Raw genomic sequence first — 15,892 nt, 5'->3', positions numbered from 1 at the left:
AAGGGCTGTCCTGGGAAGGCCCCCATGGGGTCCTGCTCGGTTACAGTAGTAGATGGAGCTTGAGCTTGATTTCAGTTTGCCCAGAGGTGGCTGGTGTTTTAAAGGGAGAATGAGGGAGTTGGGGAGATGATAATGAGGGAGTAAAGGGGTCGAGCAGGGTTAGGGAAATTCAAAAATCACAAACACCTGGTATGAGAGTTGGTCAGAGTTAGCTTGATTAGGGCTTTTGTGCCTGCTAACTATGCAAGTTACAAGACTTCTACCCTCCCACAGAGTCTGATGATTACATATAAAAGGAATGGCTTTCAGGTCCTTGAGAAGGACACCCTGTCTTGTAGGAGATACACACACATCTCAGAGGGACAGAAGAAAGAGTTACAATTTTAAGTTTATGTTTGTTTTTAAAATTAATGGGGGAATTCCCTGGCAGTCTCGTTGTTAGTACTTGGCGCTTTCACTGCGGTGGCCCAGGTTCGATTCCTGGTCGGGAATTAAGATCCTGCAAGCTGCGCAGCATGGCCAAAAAGAAGAAAAGGAGGTGAGGGACCTAGATCAGGTATTGGCTGGAACAAACAATAAATTCTTTTGGCAACCTTGAGTTTTCTAGACAGCAGTGAGGGAGGAGCAGGGTTGTGCTAGGGACGTGTCCTTAGGCTGATAGAAGCCATGCTGGAGTTTGGTCTGGTCTCTCAGTGCAGGTGTTTGGATATTCATGCTGAGAGTTTTTGCAGTTTTTCTATACCCCTCCTCCTTTTTAATGCCTTATCTTTCGAACTGCCAAAAAGAGAAGAATTACTGGTACTTCCATTGTGTATATGAATATAAGATTAATATGTTAATGATCTCACTGAGAAGTTCTGTGTATTTGCTGTGTAGGCATGTGAAACTACCTTTCTTATAAATATTGAGCTGATGTGAACTTTTAAATGCCCCCCCACGCCCCCTCCCCTTTATTTTCCATCCTCAACCTTGTTTTTCTCTGTGTAGAAGTTAGGAAGAATAGACACAGGGAGTTTTGGAGCAACAGCAGGCAGCCAGCCAAGAGGTCTCCCAGGCTGAATGGCATTCAGCCTTGCAGGCATGGGACATTTGATTTTGTGTGTATATTAGAAAAACTGTTCCTTAGGCACCATACAGGGGACGCAACAAATGTGACCGCTCATTAACTACATTTAGAGAGAGTCAAACTTAAAACCAGTATTACGGAATTATAACTTATGGTGATAAATATGAATGTTCTGGATATTGGAACATTCTCTAAAGAGGAATTGCATGCAAAACCAAATTATAATTATATATTGATACAAGGCTGCTTGGTTAGAATCAAGTTGGAACATGGGGAGTTAATGTGAATTACCAATCTGCTAGGGATCCCCTTGCTTTAAGGTCCCAAGAATAACTGTCTAGACAGTCTCTGATAAACAAAGCTAATTTCTGGTTCTCTAGGCAAACTGTGGCTCCTGGGTCAAATCTGGCCTGCTGCTTGTTTATGTATGGCTTGAAAACTAAGAATGGTTTTATGTATTTAAATGGTTGGGAGAATGGTTGACATGAAAATTATATGAAATTCAAATTTCCTTGTAAAGTGGTATTGTAATACAGTGAAGCTCACTTGTTTATGTATTTTCTGTGACTGCTTTTGCACTATAACAGCAGAGTTGAATAGTTGAAAAAGAGGCCATATGGTCACAAAGCCTAAATTATTTCCTGTTTGTCACTTAGAAAAAGTTTGCTGACTCTTGGTGAGATTATATAGTCCTGCATAAGAATTATTTAAGTGTCATTTAGAGTACTTTTTTTATTTGCAGGTTTTATTTGCAGTATTTACTTTGTGGTAACAATAGGTTAGGGCTATTTGGACAAATCTAATTAATGTGCCTTTGGTGGGGGGGGGGATGGCACAGTAGTATGTCTACATTGCCCGTAAAGAAACAGAAAATGAATAGCATGTTTATCTCTGAATATCAGCACAACAGAGGTTTTACACCCTAAGCATTGTAAATGAAGGTCAGTAAATTGAAGCTAAGTAGTGAGGAAGCAGAGGCTTATATCTTAATTATCTTTGTATCTACCTCTCTTTCTCTTTCCTCCCCTTTCACACAGTAAATGATAATGAACAGTTGTTCAGCTGTATTTGGTGTCTGACGCCGTGAGCTGTTGGCCATGCTTTGGAGCTGTGTCATTCTCAGCCCCTTTGGTGAAACTGAACTTCCCCACACTCAGCTTTAGCCTACATCTTCTTGGGGTGTGGTATACAGTAGAGCACTCAAGAAATGCTTCATCCAAGTCATAAGCTTGGCTCTGTGTTGTTGGCTGTCCCTCTGTCTGATATTTTTAAATTGAGATATTATTCACATACCATGAAATTCAGTCTTTAAAAATATGCAATTCAGTGTTTTTAAGCATATTCACAAGGATGTGCGCTATCTTAACTGTAGAACACTATCATAATTGTAGAGCATTTTTGTTACTCTGAAACGAAGTCTGCTCATAGCCACCACTGTCTGTTCCTCCCTCTGCTTACCCACTAGCAACTGCTAATGAATTTTGTCTATATGGATTTGACTCCTGTGGAAATTCCATATACAAACTTTCATAAATTTGTGACCTTTTATGTCTGGTTTCTTTCACATAGCATCGTGTTTTGATGTTCATCTGTGCTGTACAATATATCACTACTTCATTCCTTTTCATGGATGCATAAAATCCCATTGTATTTATATTCCACGTATTATTTTATTCATTCATCAGTTGATGGAAATTTGGGTTGTTCCCACCTTTTGGCTGTTGTACTGTGATGAACGTTTGTACAATATATTTTCATTTTTTGGATGTACATACCGAAGAGTGGAATTGCTAAGTCATGTGGTAACTCGGTATTAACATTTTGAGGAATTGCTAAACTTTTTTTTACAAAGCAGCTGCACCATTTTACATTCCCATCATTTGCTATTATCCTTTTTTAAAAAAAAAATTAATTTATTTATTTTTGGCTGTGTTGGGTCTCCGTTGCTGCGCGGGCTTTCTCTAGTTGGCGGCGAGCAGGGGCTACTCTTCGTTGCAGTGCACAGGCGTCTCATTGCAGTGGCTTCTCTTGTTGCAGAGCACGGGCTCTAGGCACGTGGGCTTCAGTAGTTGTGGCGCGTGGGCTCAGTAGTTGTGGCGCGTGGGCTCTAGAGCGCAGGCTCAGTAGTTGTGGCGCACGGGCTTAGTTGCTCCACAACATGTGGGATCTTCCCAGACCAGGGCTCGGACCCATGTCCCCTGCATTGGCAGGCGGTTTCTCAACCACTGCGCCACCAGGGAAGCCCCTATCCTTCTTTTGATTACAGCTATCCTAACAGGTATGAAGTAGTATTTCATTGTGGTTTTGATTTGCATTTCCCTAATGACTAAGGACATTGACTATCTTTTCCTGTGCTTATTGGCCATTTATATATATTCTTTGGCAAAGTGTCTATTCACATTTTGACCTTTAGGTTTTGATATAATCATTTGAGGTCTTCCTTGTATAATATTCCAGAAATTTCCCTTATTCTGTATATCTCATTTTTTTTTCTCTACAAAATGTAGTGCTATCAGTCAGAGGAAGTATGGTATTCCAGAGAATGGAGAGCTCATTCTTCCTTTTTGCCTTTGAAGATCCCCCATGATATAGTTCCTGGCCATACTGCCTTCTATCCTGACTTGGTAAAAAAAAAAAAAGATGACACCAGTACAGGAGAGGAAAAGGGTAGCCCTCCCAGGAGGGCCAGCCTGGTCTTATTCCTAGGTTGAGGTGGTTATATAAGCAGTTTCACTTGCCTGTTTGTTTTTCTCCTGCCAGCGTTTCTAGCTAATTGCCCAAGCTCCCAGATAATTTTGTGCCTTGTATTGGTTCTTCTCCCTTGGCCTTCATTGTACTCTTTGTTCCTTGGATTGGAAAAAGAGCATGAAGTTTCTAGGCACTTTATATCATTTTGTATGCCTATTTCACAACCTTTAAGGTCAGTATTATTACTGCTCCCCTTTTGTTGCTGAAGAAACTGGCTCACAGAGGTCATAAAGCCCATTGTGCATCTCCTGATAAGTGGAATGGTTATCCAAATCTTCTTTCCTCATCCTGTTAAAGTGTCTCTGGTTTGCTTGCAATGTTTGTATGAGAAGAGAAGCCTAGAAATTTAAGTCAATGCCACATTATAGAAGGTCTCAAATGCCAAGCAGTGGAATCTTTACCCATAATTAGGAGGACTTTGAGTTGGAGAGTTACTTGAATAAAAATGTGCCTACAATTTGGCATGTTTTTTTTAGCTTGCTTCTATTGTAGGCATAGAGATGAATAAACTATTGTCCTTGCCCTTGAGGAACTTCTAGGCTATTTGGAGAGATGGAATCAGATAATTACTTGCATTTGGGAAAATGTGCCACAAAAATGTATATAAAATTCTTGAGAGCAGAGGAGAAAGCTGCAGGGATCACTGCTTACCTTAAATTGAATCATCAGACAGTAGTAAACATTTCTGGTATATTTAAGTAGTAGGCATTTCAGGGTGGGATTGGATTCAGTTGTGTTTGGTATAAACTTTTTCCTTTATATATTAACAAAACAGTTAACATAATTATACAACAAAACTACCAATGTAAATTTAAATTGCTTTTATGTATTAAGACTTTAACTTTCTCTGACAGATATGTCAAGAGTTTAACAGCACCTGGGCATGGGAGATGGAGAAGAAAGGCTATCTTGAAATGAGTGTTGAATGCAAGTTAGCACTCTTAAAGGTAATAAATTTATTATTTGTTACAGTTATTTTAATTAAAAAATTCACTTTTGACTCCTTCTGGTTGAATTGGGAAATAACTAGAAAGTAGACTTTTGGTGGGGGGCTCACGCCTGTGGCATGTGGGATCTTAGTTCCCCGACCAGGGATCGAACCTGCACCCCCTGCAGTGGAAGCACCGAGTCTTAACCACTGGACCACCAGGGAAGTCCCCAAGTAGACATTTTTACTGTTAGTGGAAAAGGACAATAGATTTTTCTTTTTCTTGTTTATTTTTTGGTGATAAAACTGTTCTTTAAATTACTGGTTTTGGTTGTTTTTCAATATACAAGTATATCTAGGTTTAATGATCTCTGCTTGTAGGGACAATAGTAGAATGGGTAAACCCCACATTCATTTTATGCATTATTTGCAGCCTTCACAATCATTGTTAACAAATATGGTAAACTGTGGTTAATCTTTTACTGATTTACTAAATTAGTAATTTGATCATTAGTTTTCCAGATGACTAGGGGCATGCCAGTGTGTACTTAATAAAAGTCTCACATAACCAAACCTACTTAATTAAAATAGGTCTTCTCAAAGTATAGATTTATTTTCAAGTTTGAGTTCCCCGTTTTCTCCTTGCTTGCTTCAGAGTGTTGGCCCTAATTATTAGCAATGTGGTCAGCATGATGAAGGGGAAAACTACCTTTATAGAAGAGAGTCTACGGGTGTAGACACCACAGGCAAAGGCAAAGAGGCTATGATAGGAACGTCATGTATTTTCTGTCTGGGCAGATAGGTTCAGGGAAGAAATCTGACTTTATACACTAATCATACACAAAAATTTTAATAAAAAATTAAAGTTCTTCCAATTTGGTGATGTCAGTATTCTTTTTTAAAGAGAATTCCGCAGAGGCAGTTATCAATAAGACTGCCTTCCTTAAAAACTGTATATGCCTCAAGCTTTCAAAAATAGATAGCCATTTCAAGAATAAAGTTCATCTAAAAGCTTTAAGAGAGAAGGAGTGATTGAAAATTTTATACCATGAACAAATTTGGGAAACTTTAATACAAACAGACTCATCGCTTTAAAATACCACTTTTGTGTCATTGGTTGGGTTAAACCTATAAATTTCTTTAATACAAAAATTAAATGTTAACTTAGAAATTTATGTTTTAAAGTTGGTTACTGAAAAATAAGTTTACAGAAGGGGAGAGAGGAAAGTGAAAGATGGATAAAACTACACGTATTCTTTCTCCTGTCCCCAAATCTGTTCCTTGGTTGAACATATCACATTTATTTTGATGGAGAAACATTTATGGGGTATTTTAAACCATGTTATGACTATTTTCCAGTACCTCTGTGAGTGTCAGTTTGATGACAATCTCAAATTCAAGAATATTATCAATGAGGAGGATGCCGATACCATGCGTCTCCAGCCAATTGGCCGTGACAAAGATGGCCTCATGTACTGGTACCAGTTGGATCAAGATCACAATGTCAGAATGTATATAGAAGAACAAGATGATCAAGATGGCTCTTCATGGAAATGCATCGTCAGGTATCTTTTATTGGAATTTTTTTAATGTTTATTTGCATGTCTCTTATATCTCTTCTCTACTGGAATATAATCTCTAAAGCTAGGTGATCCTTTTCTTTTTATGGGGTTGGGAATTTCCAGGACCTAGACTAGTGCCCAGCCTAATACCCATAGCAGGCACTCAATTATTTGTCAAATAAATAAATATGTTTAGCAGTGTGGTCCATATCAGGACAAATACCTTGTACTTTGGAAAGCTGGAATCTGAAAAATAATGATGCATAGGTAATATGCACACAGAAACTCACCGTTAGAAAGAAATGTAAGAAAAACATTATATATATATTTTTTGGCTGTGCTGCACAGCTTCGGGATCTTAGTTCCCGGACCAGGGATCAAACCCATGCCCTCGGCAGTGAAAGCCCAGCGTCCTAACCATTGGACTGCCAAGAAATTCCCAGAAAAACATTATTTGATTTTTATTTAGCTATATAGTTTTCTATTAGGCATTATTTGTTTATTACTCATGAATGTGGCTAATTCATCTGACACTTTACTATATTTTCAGTTTTTCCTGTGCATACATTTCTTTACTGAGGTCTGAAGAAATCTGAGGAACGTTCTACTTTTTTTGCCCTAATCTTTTTTTTTTTTCTATTCTTAATTTCTTTCATTTATTTATTTATTTATTTGACTTATTTATTTTTGGCTGCATTGGGTGTTAACTGCTGCATGCAGGCTTTCTCTAGTTGTGGCTAGCAGGGGCTACTCTTTGTTGTGGTGCGCGGGCTTCTCATTGCAGTGGCTTCTCTTGCTGCAGAGCACAGGCTCTAGGCGCGCAGGCTTCTGTAGTTGTGGCTCGCGGGCTCTAGAGCACAGGCTCAGTAGTTGTGGCGCAAAGGCTTAGTTGCTGTGCGGCATGTGGGATCTTCCCAGACCAGGGATCGAACCCATGTCCCCTGCATTGGCAGGTGGATTCTTAACCACTGTACCACCAGGGAAGTCCTTCTATTCTTAATTTATTTATTTTTTTTCTTTTACATCTTTGTTGAAGTATAATTGCTTTACAATGTTGTGTTAGTTTCTGCTGTATAACAAAGTGAACCAGCTATATGTATACATATATCCCCATATCCCCTCCCTCTTGCGTCTTCCTCCCATCCTCCCTATCCCACCCCTCTAGGTAGTCACAAAGCACCGAGCTGATCTCCCTGTGCTATACAGCTGCTTTCCACTAGCTATCTGTTTTACATTTGGTAGTATATATATGTCAGTGCTACTCTCTCACCTCGTCCCAGCTTCCCCTCCCTGCCCCATGTCCTCAAGTCCATTCTCTACGTCTGCATCTTTATTCCTGTCCTGCCCCTAGGTTCTTCAGAAGCCTTTTTTTTTTAAGATTCCATATATATGTGTTAGCATACAGTATCTGTTTTTCTCTTTCTGACTTCACTCTGTATGACAGATTCTAGGTCCATCCACCTCACTAAAAATAACTCAGTTTTGTGTCTTTTTATGGCTGAGTAATATTGCAGCGTATATATATGCCACATCATCTTCTTTATCCATTCATCTGTCAGTGGGCACTTAGGTTGCTTCCATGTCCTGGCTATTGTAAATAGTGCTGCAGTGAACATTGGGGTACATGACTCTTTTTGAATTATGGTTTTCTCAGGGTATACGCCCAGTATTGGGATTGCTGGGTCATATGGTAGTTCTACTTTTAGTTTTTTAAGGAATCTCCATACAGTTCTCCAGTGGCTCTATCAGTTTACATTCCCACCAACAACACAGGAGGGTTCTCTTTTCTCCACACCCTCTCCAGCATTTATTATTTGTAGATTTTTTGATGATGGCCATTTTGACCAGTGTGAGGTGATACCTCATTGTGGTTTTGATTTCCATTTCTCTAATGATTCCTGATGTTGAGGATACTTTCATTTGTTTGTGGGCAGTCTGTATATCTTCTTTGGAGAAATGTCTATTTAGGTCTTCCGCCCGTTTTTGGATTGGGTTTTTTGATTTTGATATTGAGCTGCATGAGCTGCTTGTGTATTTTGGAGATTAATCCTTTGTCACTTGCTTCGTTTGCAAATATTTTCTCCCATTCTGAGGGATGTCTTTTCATCTTCTTTATGTTTTCCTTTGCTGTGCAAAAGCTTTTAAGGTTCATTAGGTCCCATTTGTTTATTTTTGTTTTTATTTCCGTTACTTTAGGACGTGGGTCAAAAAGGATCTTGCTGTGATTTATGTCATAGAGTGTTCTGCCTATGTTTTCGTCTAAGAGTTTTATACTATCTGGCATTACATTTAGGTCTTTAATCCATTTTGAGTTTATTTTTGTGTATGGTGTTAGGAAGAATTCTAATTTCATTCTTTTACATGTAGCTGTCCAGTTTTCCCAGCACCACTTATTGAAGAGGCTGTCTCTTCTCCATTGGCTATTCTTGCCTCCTTTGTCAACGATAAGGTGCCCATGTATGTGTGGGTTTATCTCTGGGCTTTCTATCCTGTTCCATTGATCTATATTTCTGTTTTTGTGCCAATACCATACTGTCTTGATTACTGTAGCTTTGTAGTATAGTCTGAAGTCAGGGAGTCTGATTCCTCCAGCTCCATTTTTCTTTCTCAAGATTGCTTTGGCTATTCAGGATCTTTTGTGTCTCCATACAAATTTTAAGATTTTTTTGTTCTACTTCTGTGAAAAATGCCATTGGTAGTTTGATAGGGATTGCATTGAATCTGTAGATTATTTGGGTAGTATAGTCATTTTCACAATGTTGCTTCTTCCAGTCCAAGAACATGGTATATCTCTCCATCTGTTTGTATCATCTTTAATTTCTTTCATCAGTGTCTTAAGTTTTCTGCATACAGGTCTTTTGTCTTCTTGGGTAGATTTATTCCTAGGTATTTTATTCTTTTTGTTGCAGTAAATGGGAACGTTGCCTTAATATCTCTTTCAGATTTTTCATTATTAGTGTATAGGAATGCAAGAGATTTCTGTGCATTAATTTTGTACCCTGCTACTTTACCAAATTCATTGATTAGCTTTAGTAGTTTTCTGGTAGCATCTTTAGGATTCTCTGTGTTTAATATCATGTCATTTGCAAACAGTGACAGCTTTACTTCGTCTTTTCCAATTTGGATTCCTTTTATTTCTTTTTCTTCTCTGATTGCCGTGGCTAAAACTTCCAAAACTATGTTGAATAGTAGTGGTGAGAGTGGACAACCTTGTCTTGTTCCTGATCTTAGAGGAAATGTTTTCAGTTTTTCACCATTGAGAACGATGTTGGCTGTGGGTTTGTCATATATGGCCTTTATTATGTTGAGGTAGGTTCCCTCTATGCCTACTTTCTGGAGAGTTTTTATCATAAATTGGTGTTGAATTTTGTCAAAAGCCTTTTCTGCATCTATTGAGATGATCATATGGTTTATCTCCTTCAATTTGTTAATAAGGTGTATCCCATTGATTGATTTGCATATATTGAAGAATCCTTGCATTCCTGGGATAAACCCCACTTGATCTTCATGTACCATCCTTTTAATGTGCTGTTGGATTCTGTTTGCTAATATTTTGTTGAGGATTTCTGCATCTGTGTTCATCAGTGATATTGTCCTGTAGTTTTCTTTTTGTGTGACATCTTTGTCTGGTTTGGGTATCAGGGTGATGGTGGCCTCGTAGAATGAGTTTGGGAGTGTTCCTCCCTCTGCTGTATTTTAGAAGACTTTGAGAAGGATAGGTGTTAGCCCTTCTCTAAATGTTTGATAGAATTTGCCTGTGAAGCCATCTGGTTCTGGACTTTTGTTTGTTGGAAGATTTTTAGTCACAGTTTGAACTTCAGTGCTTGTGATTGGTCTGTTCATATTTTCTGTTTCTTCCTGGTTCAGTCTTGGTACGTTGTACTTTTCTAAGCATTTGTCCATTTCTTTGAGGTTGTCCATTTTATTGGCATAGTGTTGCTTGTAGTAGTCTCTCATGATCCTTTGTATTTCTGCAGTGTCAGTTGTTACTTCTCCATTTTCATTTCTAATTCTGTTGATTTGAGTCTTCTCTCTTTTTTTCTTGATGAGTCTGGCTAATGGTTTATCAATTTTGTTTATCTCCTCAAAGAACCAGCTTTTACTTTTATTGATCTTTGCTATTGTCTCCTTCATTTCTTTTTTATTTATTTCTGACCTGATCTTTATGATTTCTTTCCTTCTGCTAACTTTGGGGTTTTTTTGTTCTTCTTTCTCTAATTGCTTTAGGTTTAAGGTTAGGTTGTTTATTTGAGATGTTTCTTGTTTCTTGAGGTAGCATTGTATTGCTATAAACTTCCCTCTTAGAACTGCTTTTGCTGCATCCCATAGGTTTGGGTTGTCGTATTTTCATTGTCATTTATTTCTAGGTAGTTTTTTATTTCCTCTTGTATTTCTTCTGTGATCTCTTGGTTATTTCATCATGTATTCTTTAGCCTCCATGTGTTTGTATTTTTTACAGTTTTTTTTTTCTGTAATTGATATCTAGTCTCATAGTGTTGTGGTTGGAAAAGATGCTTGATACGATTTCAATTTTCTTAAATTTACTGAGGCTTGATTTGTGACCCCAGGTATGATCTATCCTGGGGAATGTTCCGTGTGCACTTGAGAATGTACTGTATTCTGTTGTATTTGGAAGGAATGTCCTATAAATATCAGTTAAGTCCATCTTTAACTGATAAAGATGGACTTAACTGATATTAAAGCTTGTGTTTCCTTATTTATTTTCATTTTGGATGATCTGTCCGTTGGTGAAAGTGGGGTGTTAAAGTCCCATACTATGATTGTATTACTGTCGATTCCCCTTTAATGGCAGTTAGCATTTACCTTATGTTTTGAGGTGGTCCTATGTTGGGTGCATAAATATTTACAATTGTTTTATCTTCTTGGATTGATCCCTTGATCATTATGTAGTGTCCTTCTTTGTCTCTTGTAATAGTCTTTTAGTTTAAAGTCTATTTTGTCTGATATAAGAATAGCTACTCCAGCTTTCTTTTGATTTCCGTTTGCATGGAATATCTTTTTCTATCCCCTCACTTTCAGTCTGTATGTGTCCCTAGGTCTGAAGTGGGTCTCTTGTAGATAGCATCTATACGGGTCTTGTTTTTGTATCCATCCAGACAGCGTATGTCTTTTGGTTGGAGCATTTAATACATTTACATTTAAGGTAATTATCGATAGGTATGTTCCTATTACCATTTTAATTGTTTTGGGTTCGTTTTTGTAGGTCTTTTCCTTCTCTTGTATTTCCTGTCTAGGAAAGTTCCTTTAGCATTTGTTGTAAAGTGGGTTTGGTGGTGCTGAATTCTCTTAAGTTTTGCTTGTGTGTAAAGGTTTTAATTTCTCTGTTGAATCTGCATGAGATCCTTGCTGGGTTGAGTAATCTTGATTGTAGTTTTTTCCCTTTCCTCACTTTAAATATGTCCTGCCACTCCCTTCTGGCTTGCAGAGTTTCTGCTGAAAGATCAGCTGTTAACCTTATGGGAATTCCCTTGTAGGTTTTTGTTGCTTTTCCCTTGCTACTTTAAATATGTTTTCTTTGTTTTTAATTTTTGATAGTTTGATTAATGTGTGTCTTGGTGTGTTTATCCTAGGGTTTATCCTGAATGGGACTCTCTGCACTTCCTGGACCTTCCTGGGCTTGATTGACTAGTTTTCGACTATAATCTCTTCAAATATTTTCTCAGAACCTTTCTTTTTCTCTTCTTCTTCTGGGACCCCTATCATTTGAATGTAGGTGCGTTTAATATTGTCCCAGAGGTCTCTGAGACTGTCCTCAATTCTTTTCATTCTTTTTTGTTTATTCTGCTCTGCGGCAGTTATTTCCACTATTCTATCTTCCAGGTCACTTACCTGTTCTTCTGCCTCAGTTATTCTGCTGTTGATTTCTTCTAGAGTATTTGTAATTTCATTTATTGTGTTGTTTATCATTGTTTGTTTTCTCTTTAGTTCTTCTAGATCCTTCTTAAATGTTTCTTTTGTTTTCTCCATTCTATTCCTGAGATTTTGGATCATCTTTACTATCATTACTCTGAATCCATTTTCAGGTAGACTTCCTATTTTCTCTTCATTTCTTTGGTCTGGTGGGTTTTTACCTTGCTCCTTCATCTGCTGCATATTTCTCTGTCCTCTCATTTTTTTTAACTTACTGTGTTTGGGGTCTACTTTTCGCAGGCTGCAGGTTCATGGTTCCTCTTATTTCTGGTGTCTAACCCCAGTGGGTTAGATTGGTTCAGTGGCTTGTGTAGGCTTTCTTGCAGGGGGACTGGTGCCTGTGTTCTGGTGGATGAGGCTGGATCTTGTCCTTCTGGTGGGCAGGGCCTTATCTGGTGGTGTATTTTGGGGTGTCTGTGAACTTAGTATGACTTTAGGCAGCCTCTCCGCTAATGTGTGGTGTTGTGTTCCTGTCTTGTTAGTTGTTCGGCATGGGGCATCCAGCACTGGAGCCTGCTGGCCGTTGTGTGCAGCTCGGTCTTAGTGTTGAGATGGAGATCTCTGGGAGAGCTCTCGCTGATTAATATTACATGGGGCCAGGAGGTCTCTGGTGGTCCAACATCATGGACTCTTTGCCCTAAATCTTTTTCAGAAAACCTTGATTTCTTATATTTGTATTGACAAATATATTTGAATGGAAACATTTAATGTAAAACCTTAAAATAAAACTTTCTTTTAAATTGATAAGTGACTGGGACTGTTATTCAGAATCTTTGTGTCTCAAATTTTCTGTTTTTGGAAATTAATTATTTAGAATTTATTCTTTTAATTCTCACAATTTATAATAAGTTTGAAAATATCAGGGGATTTATAGCTACAGTAGGGATAACTAATAGATATATATCCACTGGCTTACGAAAAACTTTTAACTGTAACTCATCTTTGTTTTTGCTCAGATTTAGCAGATTTTTGTTAGTGGTCATTTATTAATGTTTCGAAGAGATAATTCATAGAAATTCATAATAATTGTTTGGGTCAGGGAAGCTCAACTTTCATGCCCTAAGGATAAACATTAAATGAGCTGTTGGGGGATTGTTTTATAATCATCCTTTCCTCATATTATGATATGGTTTTCCATGTAGTTAATTTACTAAATTAAGATCAACAAAATGTTCCTGAAATAAAATATACTCACCATCTTTCCCTATGAATACATACATTAAATGAGGTTCTGTTCATTCTGTTTTACCACCACTTCTAATTCCTATATCAAGCTTGCATAGTTGTTTAAGACATATTGTCTTCTGCTTTGTAGATGAAGAACATATGACAGAGAAAAATTATTATGGTTATTATTAATCAGTCATACACGCTTAAAACAACCTCTAGTTTACACTGTTTTAAGTAGATTATACCCCAATGCATGATGTGAGAGAAAGAGCATAGATTTTATAGTTAATAACTGTTTGAATCTGGGTTCCTCTGCTTATCATCTGTAGGCAGGTTACTTAATTTCTCTGATACTCTTTCCTAAAATGAAGATGATAATACTTCTGTGTTAAGTTGTTCTGAGAACTATAAGAGAAATCATACTAGGGCCATAGTACATGCTTGATAAAAATTTGTTCCTTTTCTCCCAGTTAAACTATTGTCTTTTCTTAATTAATTAATTTAATTTAACAAGTAACAACTAACAACAATTAATTAATTTAATTTAATTAATTTACTTTAACAACTTCTATCCCCAAAGATTGAAACTTAGTTTCTTCATAAAAGAAATATTTATCAGCAGGAAGAGAAAAGGGCAAATTTGCCAGGCAACTTTTCCCAAATATGCAGTAATATTTGGGATCATTAATAAAACATTGGGTTTTTGACTCTGATTTCAGGTAATTAAAGCCAAATTCTAAACACCTGATTGTCACACTAATGTTCCTTTATTTCATTAAACTAATAGATTTCTATCACATGCCTACTTGTGTAATTGGCACTGTGCTGAGCAATGGCGGATATGGTAGTGAATAGAACAGCTCTGACATCTCTAGATGAGCTTCATGCACCTGTGGAATCCTTTATATTTTAAGTAGTAGCTCTTAGTTGTAATTAATGTGTGTATTTTCTGGGTAAGTACCATAGTTTCGATAGATTCTCAATGTGTCCTGTGACACGAGGGTATTTCAGTTAGCTTTAACTTGACATACTAGTACTGTTTTGGACAAATGTAGTGAACCGTTTTATCCATATAGGTCTCTCATTTTTTGAAGGTTGAATGCAAAAGCATTATGTTGTTATTCTTTCCTTTCCTGAAAGTTGAGATCTTAGTTGTCATTAAAATACATTAGGTACCCAAAATAATGTAGGGTATCATTTCATTTTGCACTGATGAGATTCTTCCTGGAGTATAGTATTTAGATTGGGATGCCAAACTCTAAGAAGAATATTAATATAGTATAATGAGTTATTTATGAGGAGAACCACAAAGAAGATGATTTAATGAAATGAAAATACTTTATCTAGCAGAAATTTAGGGGAGATATAACTGTCTGTATACATTTAAAGAATTGACTTGTGTAAGAGTATTTCTTTCATGGGCTGAGCCAGCATCAGTGGATACAAATTATGGGGTAGTAGAACTGAGCTTATAGAAGTGAGAACATTTGCTCTTCCTATATTGCAGAGAAATAATTATCTTAAGGCTGACAGATACTGTTAAAAACATTTTCTAAACTTGCAGGTTTATGTTAAGTAGAGTTTATGAGGAGGCAGTCATCTTTTTAGCAAGAAATACCTTTAGAAATTGAGGTAGTAAGTTAAGAGAAGTAAAGCAAATAGAATTTTGACTTTTTAATTTAATAGATTGCACTTGGGTGTTTTTCTTTACTAGTGAATATTATTTTTTACTAGTGAAATAAAAAGCCTACTTCTCTTGTTTAAAGCTGTTTGTTTAAAGTAAAACTTAGTTTCTCAGAAATTTTGGTGTTGGAAACACGTTTCTGCCTAATCACTAAAAGAAAACAATGTAACAAAAATTATCTAGTATTTAGAATTCTATTTTTTTAAGCTGTAACTCTTCTTAATGATTGATAAATGTATAAATTAACTGAACTTTGCAATGTAAAAATCAAATGGAATAGTTCTTCAAAAAATAGGAATCCATCAAAAAAGAGAGGATTTTATATATTTGATCGTCTGAAAATCGAATACCTAGAAACATACGGGGTCTGCTCTCAGACCACGATGAAGTTAAACTAGAAATCAATAACAGAAAGATAACTGTAAAATCCCCGGATAGTTGGACATTAAACAGTACACTTCTAAATAACACATGGGTCAAAAAAAATCTCAAGAGGATATTTTAAAATATTTTGAATTAAATGAAAATAAGCACGCAAATTACCAAAATTTGCAGTTGAAAGTTTGCAGCGAAAACAGTGGTTAGAGGGAAATTTATAGTACTGAATATATATGTATAAAGCAAAGGCTAGTTCTTTGAAAAGATCAATAAAATTTATGAGCCTCTAGCCAGGCTAAGAAAACAAAGAAAGGTGACACAGATTACTAATATCAGAAATGAAAAAGAGGACATCACTGTATATCCCATGGACATTAAAAGGATAATAAAGGAATGCTGTGAATAACTTGATTCCCACAGATTTG

The 15,892-nt window shown here is 36.9% G+C and overlaps 2 protein-coding genes and 1 long non-coding RNA gene across 4 annotated transcripts in view; 2 read left to right on the top strand and 1 right to left on the bottom strand.

The window, feature by feature from the left end:
• LOC309606358 (serine/threonine-protein kinase MARK2-like) overlaps positions 1-15,892 on the top strand; it is a 200,693-nt gene that overhangs the window by 39,946 nt on the left and 144,855 nt on the right. The gene's annotated exons all lie outside the window — the stretch shown is intronic.
• Positions 1-15,892, bottom strand: part of LOC309606389 — a 103,773-nt gene that overhangs the window by 15,605 nt on the left and 72,276 nt on the right. The gene's annotated exons all lie outside the window — the stretch shown is intronic.
• The window catches only part of RSF1 (remodeling and spacing factor 1), a 182,439-nt gene that overhangs the window by 105,279 nt on the left and 61,268 nt on the right, over positions 1-15,892 (top strand). For both annotated transcript variants that reach the window (XM_082343286.1, XM_082343287.1), the window contains exons 3-4: positions 4,669-4,761; positions 6,102-6,307. In XM_082343286.1, the coding sequence (XP_082199412.1) occupies positions 4,669-4,761; positions 6,102-6,307 (299 nt within the window). The remainder of the gene's footprint in view (positions 1-4,668; positions 4,762-6,101; positions 6,308-15,892) is intronic.

The sequence above is a fragment of the Balaenoptera borealis genome, assembly GCF_965194805.1.
Source record: "Balaenoptera borealis genome assembly, chromosome: 11".
In the NCBI taxonomy this organism is placed as follows: Eukaryota; Metazoa; Chordata; class Mammalia; order Artiodactyla; family Balaenopteridae; genus Balaenoptera; species Balaenoptera borealis.
This window is presented reverse-complemented; position numbering and strand designations above follow the sequence as displayed.